The following is a 7,303-nucleotide window of genomic DNA, read 5'->3' as shown; positions in this document are numbered from 1 at the left end:
TTATAGTGATGAAATCCAAAATATGAAATGCCATGGATGAATATCTACTGAGTAATCCACTATTTTGTAGAGGGGGGTCAAAATGGCAATTTTCACCTAAGATTCAGAGCCAAATTACGTGTGGGGGGGTATGTCTGTTAGTAAAATCTGTTGACTTTAGCAATCTTTGTTGCATTATGTGCCAATGGTGACCATGCAAAAAATGGGGAATGAGAACTCCTCAAATTTTTTCTCTTAAGTTTACATGCCTGTAACTCAAGAAGTATTAATGGTATCTTAATGCCCTTGTAGATATTGTGTCTTTACAAATTTTTATTTTGCCATCTTGATTTTTAAGGCCCTATGTGTTTCGGTTCCAGAGATATTGGAATTTTAATATGGCTCAAGGAGTAAAATTGGTTAGTAAATTTTCAATGATCAAAAACCAAATGTGAGTCACTTTGCATAAATATGATAATTATTTTCTATTAAAGAGGACGGTCTGAAGAACAAATATTGTTGAAACTAGACAGGAACTTACCTGTTCTTCTTTTTCCAAAGTTTCCATGCCTATAACTCAGGAAGTATTAAAGATATCAAAATATTATTTTAAATGTAGTTATTTAATAAACTACTCTTTTGGCATCTTCATTTTCAAGGCCTTACATTGCTCAGTCTCAGAGATATGGGGTCTCAATGAGGCTCCATGTCCAGATTGTTGAATATTACCTGTTTTCAGTGGTCAAAAACCAAATGTTAGTCAATTTGTCACTTTTTTTATTGTTATAAAATGTGAATCATAGTCAAAGAAGTAGTATCTACTGCTAAAGGGCATGTTTGGCAGAATCACTGATAGTACCTCAAACATTTAAGGTCTCTCATACTTTAAATAATTAGAGGGATAGTTCACTCAAAAATGAAAATTCTGTCATTAATTACTCACCCTCGTGTCGTTCCAAACCTGCAAACCTACCTGGGTAACTCTAAACCCCAGGTAAATGGGATCCTGGGTAATCTAATGTTATGTTTCACACTGTTCATACTTTACCTAGAGTTAACAATTAATCCTGGTTGTTCATAATCTAATGTGTCACACTGTACATTCCTAAACCCTAAGTTATTTGTATTATTTCCATAGTTGACAATGACAACAGTGATGACTAGATAATCACAAAACCACATTTGGTTTTTGACCATTGAAAGTGAGTAGGATACAACAGTTTGGACATGGAGCTGCACCGAGATCTCAATATCTCTAGGATTAAACCATAATGCCTTCCAAAGATTCAAACAGAAAAGTTTCTTAGGAACCAGAATCTAAAATCATATTAAGATAACTTTATAACTTCTTGAGTTACTGGCATGCAAATTTTGGAAAAAGAATATTTATGACACTTAAACAGCTATGTTCCATACAATTGTTGTTATGGAGGGAAACAAGATGCATTTATGTTTTCAACATTACTTATTCTTCAGACATTGTTCTTTAAACAAAATAAGTATCAGCTGTAATCGAAGTGACTAACATTTGGGTTTCCACCACTGAAAACGGGTAATATTCAACAATCTGAATATGGAGCCTCATTGAGACCTCCATAATCTCTGGGACTGAACAATGTAAGGCCTTGAAAGTGAAGATTCCAAAAGAGTATAGTTTATTAAAGAACTAGAATATAAATTCATATTGTGATATCTTTAATACTTCCTGAGTTATAGGCATGAAAACTTTGGAAGAAGAAGAACAGGTAAGTTCCTGTCTGTAGTTTTGACGAAGGAAATGAGATACATCCCTAGTTTCAACTTTATTTGTTCTTCAGACCTTCCTCTTTAATAAAATAGATGTATCATATTTATGCAAAGTGACTTACATTTGGTTTTTGACCACTAAAAATGTGTACAATTTAATGATTTACTCCTGGAGCCGTATTGAAATTCCAATATCTCTGGAACCGAACCATTTAGGGCCTTAAAAATGAAGACCCATTTAAATAAATATACATCTGTGACATTTAATAGTTTGGCTTTCATCACTATACATGGTTATCTTTCTTCAGAAAAAATATTAGCAAAATCAAAAATTTGAGCTGGGGACCTCTAGTTGAGTTGACACGGAATGACCTTGTATAGTCGTGCAGTTTTATTCAAGGTTTTTATAGATAGTGGAATTTCACACAGAATTTCTACAGAATTTCTCTGTCTAATTTGGCTAACCTTGACATGTAGCCTTTGACGCCAAACAAAAAAGATATGGGATTCGTTTTCTCCTGATTATAAGTTGATAAGCCTTATTCAATCTAATTTTTTCCCTTAATATCTGTGATCCACCACTTGAGAATTACTGGTTTATAAAATATATTAATGTTATCAGCTACTTTGTATTATTGACATGTTTTAAGTGCATTTGATAGACTTCCTTTTTACAAAAAATCTGTCATTTACTCACCCTCACATTCCTCCAAACCTGTATGACTTATTCTTTCTCGTGTGGAACATAGATATTTTGAGAAATGCCTAAGAAAAGTGTTTTTGTCCATACAGTGGAAGCCAATGGGCTCCAAAGCTCTCAACATCCCCAAATATCTTCACTAAGAAAAGTCATACAGATTTGGAACCACATGAGGGTGAGCAAATAAGGCCAGAATCGTTATTTTTGGTCAATGTCATCAAGATTTCTCTAGAGTTGTTCTTTATAATTGCATACATGTCTGTTTATTCAAGACCATTGTAATTGTGACCACTGTTCAAAATGATGTTTTGTCCTGTTGATCTCCTCTTCCAGGTCATTGGCCTGAAGGCCTAATCCCTAAATCTGAGCCTGAGAGCATGTCTTCTAAACTTGAACCTGATGTTGACGAGAGTCTGAATCCAGATGATGTGGCTGGTTCTGAGCCTCCAAGCTGGGCCGTAGGACCAGATGAAGTTATGACCCTGGGCTTGTCAGGAGAATACCTCTATGCAGTGAAGACCGAACCACCATCCCTATGCACTCCCAACAGTACAGAAAGTACAAGAGACGCCATTGACTGCAGCCACAATGATTTCCCAGGTGACATACTGGTTCAGTTCTGTCTGGCACAACAAACTAAAGCACCTCAGGAGTCACAGATCTTCTTGTTTTGTCCCAGCAGGAACTTCTGAAGAGACTAGCACCCTCATCCTCCAGCAGCTAACCATCCTGAACCACCGGCTTGGAGAACAGCTGGCCGAGCAGAGAGCCTTCCACTGCAGCATGCTAGGAATGATGGATCGCCAGATCCAGGTCCTGGAGCAGCTCTCCAATTTCACAAGGAACCACCAACCCAAGCTTGAGACCCCGGACACGGACTCTTCAGTTAGTCCGAACGTGCATGAAGCTCAAACGCAGACTCTTGAGCCATATCCCACATTCCTCATGCCTAAAAGCGAACCAACAGCTGTTCCTTGGAAGGTCTCTCTCTTAGAAGTCCACAAGAGATCACCTTCTGAGTTGGGCAGTGACACTGAGACTCCTCAAACCTTGGAGGGTTGCAAAGAAAACACCTCTAGCCCACCTTCTTTAGAGATTTTACCCTCAACCAAGAACGTAATTGTGCAGAATGGATTGTGTAAGCACGATTGAGTGCTGTTTATTTGGGACGTTATGCATTCAGTAGGAACTACTAAAGTCTTTTGTCCTGTAGATGTTTCAGGAGCTTGATCTGATCTGAAACATCATCAACATATGCATTTTTCAGTTTCATAGGAAAGTATTCAGTGCTCTGATGTTTTAATCAGTAACACTTTTGAGAGATAGAATAATAGACTTATTATTTATTTACTTTGGTTTGTTTGCGAACTAACACTTGATGTGAGTCTTAGACGGTAAGTAACTCAGCAGTGACTGTTTCAAAATTGCAGTTCGGACCAAGGTAGCTTTATGTCTGTAATCATCTTGCATTATCTAAGAGAAAAAAGTGGGTTATTGGTAAGCTTAAAGTTGTGTAAAACTATCAGTTTCTTCCAGTTAGGTTTGGAACACACTTTAAGGCTGATTTTAACACAAGAAGGTGTATTGCCATGAATTTCATCATCTAATTTGAACTCCTGTGGTTAAGTATGAACTTCACTGTTAATTTCAACTGCTTGACTCTTAATATAAAGTAATAGTTGACTTATATGTGGTGTTATATTTTTGACATGCAAAATGGATCAGGGTTGGGTTAGTTGTAACGCCACTAATTCCATTTATCTTACTAGTGTTCATACAGGGTACTACGAAATTACTATTACATTAAACTATACTGTGTCAAAAGTGTGTGGGTAAAACATACTCAAATGGAAGGGGGGAAAATGTCAGCAAGTCCTACTTAAGTTGTATTGAAATTGTTAGACAAGTCTCCTATGCTCACCAAGGCTGTATTTATTTGATTAAAAATACAGTAAAACGGCAATATTGTAAAATATTATTACAATAACCTCTAATATGAGGGAGAATGAACTTTACGGTCGTTTGGATCAGCGAGGAAATGAGATGAAGTCGTTATTCTCCATAACAGCAGGTGGCAGTATTGGTTGTAAGTAGCAGTTCTATACAGTAGAACTGAAGGCGGATTTTGTGTATCTGGTTCTTTATAAATGTATTTTTATTACGTGACTGAAGATAAGTGCAAGGAGTAAGTAATTTAAATGTGTGTTTATGCTAATACCATATCATATTTAACATCAACAGACTGAGCACGTTAGCAGCTCTATCGCTGAAGGTGCAGTAACATAAACATTAGCTGAGCAGCTGTCTTCACATTAATCAGATGATGTACATTTATGTATACTTATATGGGTTGTAATCTTACGAATGTCATAAATACTTTAAATATAAAGCCGCGATGGCAAGAAGACTTTTCGCAGTACGCTTACAGTTGTCGGTTTTGACATAAACTGATTTAATGCACATCAACAGCACATATTCAAAATACATAATATTATACAGCTTCTGTAAAGTTATCATATGTTTACGAAACTAAAATACTTAGTTTCCAGTTCATACTGTGAAAATTTAATATGATAAAGATAACATTTGGCAACCATTTCGTTTCGGTTACGTTACATTTACGTTTTTTGTTATAACGTTACTCACTACTCTTAGATGTATTTATTTATTAAAATACATTTCAGAGATTTGTCAATTTAATTCATTCATTCATCAATTCATTTAGTTTATTTTATTTATTCATGAATTTAATTTAATTTAATTTTACATAAACCCCCCTAGCACTCACTTGAAAACCCCTGCATTAAAGCAACTGTATTTAACATCACCACGTGACACATTATCCAACAAGTTGTCAAAATCTCTTTCTCGGGTTGTATATTTATATGCCAGCTGTTTTAAAACACCTGTAGTTACTTAAATATATTCACTAGTGAAAAAAAAAGTGTGGAAGAGCCACTTTAGTTTGCCTGCAGGCCTAAATGGGTTAAAGACAGAAGCTGCATTAAAGCAACTGTATTTAACATCACCACGTGACACATTATCCAACAAGTTGTCAAAATCTCTTTCTCGGGTTGTATATTTATATGCCAGCTGTTTTAAAACACCTGTAGTTACTTAAATATATTCACTAGTGAAAAAAAAAAGTGTGGAAGAGCCACTTTAGTTTGCCTGCAGGCCTAAATGGGTTAAAGACAGAAATGTCCATTTTCCAGTGGAGTGTTTCCAGATGTCTGCACTTTCCACGGATGTTCTTTCTTTCAGATATGGCAGATGACGCTCTGTTTGAATTCCTCCACATGGAGATTGTTGCTCTCGTGTACAAGGAGCAGGCGACCCGGGAGGACATTGATAAGGTACCATCTACAAGCGTCCAGATGGCATACATCACATTTTTTTTTTTGCTTTAATTATGTTTTTGTTACAGCGTTTTGTCATTTTCCATTTGCATCATGTTCTGATTTGCTTTCTTAAGGAGAGAGTGACATGTGTCTCTACTCTAGACGCGATGGGCTTCAGAGTTGGACAAGGAATGATTGAAAGGTATACACGGTTATACATGTTTTTTTTTTCATACTACAAAGTATCCATAGTTTTTAAACCTAGTGATTGCCTAATTTTGCATATGTTTCTGAAAAGATTTACAAAAGACTGCCCCACTTTCAAAGATGACTTGGACTTAATGAAGTTCCTGTGTAAAGATTTTTGGAGCACGATTTTCAAAAAACAAATCGACAACTTGAGGACCAACCATCAGGTTTGAAAGTTCAATTATGTATTTAATATGTGACAACACATTGTAGAATTAATCGTTACTGTTATTTCTTCTCTCTGGCATTGCTCTAGGGCACATACGTCTTACAGGATAATAAATTTGCACTCCTAACTCAGTTTTCCAGTGGAAAGCAATACCTTGAAGAAGCACCTAAAGTAAGAATGTCCATTGTCTGTTTAAGTCCATTCATGTTAAATCATACTCTAAGATTTTATTTTGTCTACATTATTTTATACCATGATAAATGAAACATTAATATATCTAAATATGTTGGATCTCTGCAGTACTTGGCCTTTTCCTGTGGGTTGATTCGAGGAGCTCTATCTAACCTGGGCTTGGAGAGCGTCGTCACTGCAGAGGTTTCTTTAATGCCATCATGTAAGTTTATGCCAAACTTAAAATCAGTATTTAACTCTTCTTAACTAAATATATGAATGAATGAATGAATGAATAATTTTTTTTAATAATACGTAAGTTAATAAATTAATTAAATGAATGATAGATATGTATGCAACTAGGGATGTAACGATTCACTCAACTCACGATTCGATTTGATTCACGATTTTTTTAACAAAATGAGTTTTAAGACAAATTATAAACTAAATGTGTCCTTTTATTATTGCTTGGACAAAATGCTGCACGTTTCTTTGTGAAATTGAAATATAAAACTATAATAATATACTAATATAGCACTTGTAAATTATTGCTCTTTTGTTGGTTTTGATTGCTTTTATTGTCCTCATTTGTAAGTCGCTTTGGATAAAAGCGTCTGCTAAATAACAAAATTTAAATATGGGCTAATGTAAATGTAAATAACAAAATTAAATTGAAATTTTAAAACAAGCCCCAAATCAAATAAATAAGTAACACAAATAAAAGAAATCTCCTCATATAAACAAAATAATGCTTTGTCTGTGCTCTTTCCATTTAAAGGAGTCATATGATGTTGCTAAAAAGAACAGTATTTGGTGTAATGAAATGTGTTTATGCGGTTTAAGGTTAAAAAAACACATTATTTTCCACATACTGTACATTATTATTTCTCCTCTATGCCCCGCCTTTCTGAAACGCGTCGATTTTTACAAAGCTCCTCGGTCTGAAAA

At 35.2% G+C, this 7,303-nt stretch overlaps 2 protein-coding genes across 5 annotated transcripts in view; both read left to right on the top strand.

Moving 5' to 3' along the window:
• LOC107758471 (uncharacterized) overlaps nt 1–4,293 on the top strand; it is a 5,505-nt gene extending 1,212 nt beyond the window's left edge. Inside the window, exons 2-3 of one of the 2 annotated variants that reach the window (XM_016576212.1) lie at nt 2,759–3,025; nt 3,108–4,293. In XM_016576212.1, the coding sequence (XP_016431698.1) occupies nt 2,759–3,025; nt 3,108–3,577 (737 nt within the window). In that variant the 3' untranslated portion in view covers nt 3,578–4,293. Of the gene's footprint in view, nt 1–2,758; nt 3,026–3,104 lie in introns of both variants that reach the window. The other variant, XM_016576205.1, reaches the window with a different exon arrangement.
• Nucleotides 4,294–4,498: 205 nt separating this feature from the next.
• The window catches only part of LOC107758819 (trafficking protein particle complex subunit 6B-like), a 4,324-nt gene continuing 1,519 nt past the window's right edge, over nt 4,499–7,303 (top strand). Inside the window, exons 1-6 of one of the 3 annotated variants that reach the window (XM_016576664.1) lie at nt 4,499–4,511; nt 5,690–5,781; nt 5,901–5,968; nt 6,065–6,182; nt 6,272–6,355; nt 6,485–6,578. In XM_016576664.1, coding sequence (XP_016432150.1) covers nt 5,692–5,781; nt 5,901–5,968; nt 6,065–6,182; nt 6,272–6,355; nt 6,485–6,578 — 454 coding nt within the window. In that variant the 5' untranslated portion in view covers nt 4,499–4,511; nt 5,690–5,691. The other 2 variants (XM_016576651.1, XM_016576658.1) reach the window with 2 other exon arrangements.

The sequence above is a fragment of the Sinocyclocheilus rhinocerous genome, unplaced genomic scaffold (genome assembly GCF_001515625.1).
Source record: "Sinocyclocheilus rhinocerous isolate Xijiao unplaced genomic scaffold, SAMN03320098_v1.1 scaffold1393, whole genome shotgun sequence".
Taxonomy (NCBI): Eukaryota; Metazoa; Chordata; class Actinopteri; order Cypriniformes; family Cyprinidae; genus Sinocyclocheilus; species Sinocyclocheilus rhinocerous.
Note: the sequence above shows the minus strand (reverse complement) of the source record. Positions and strands in the feature narration are given on the sequence as shown.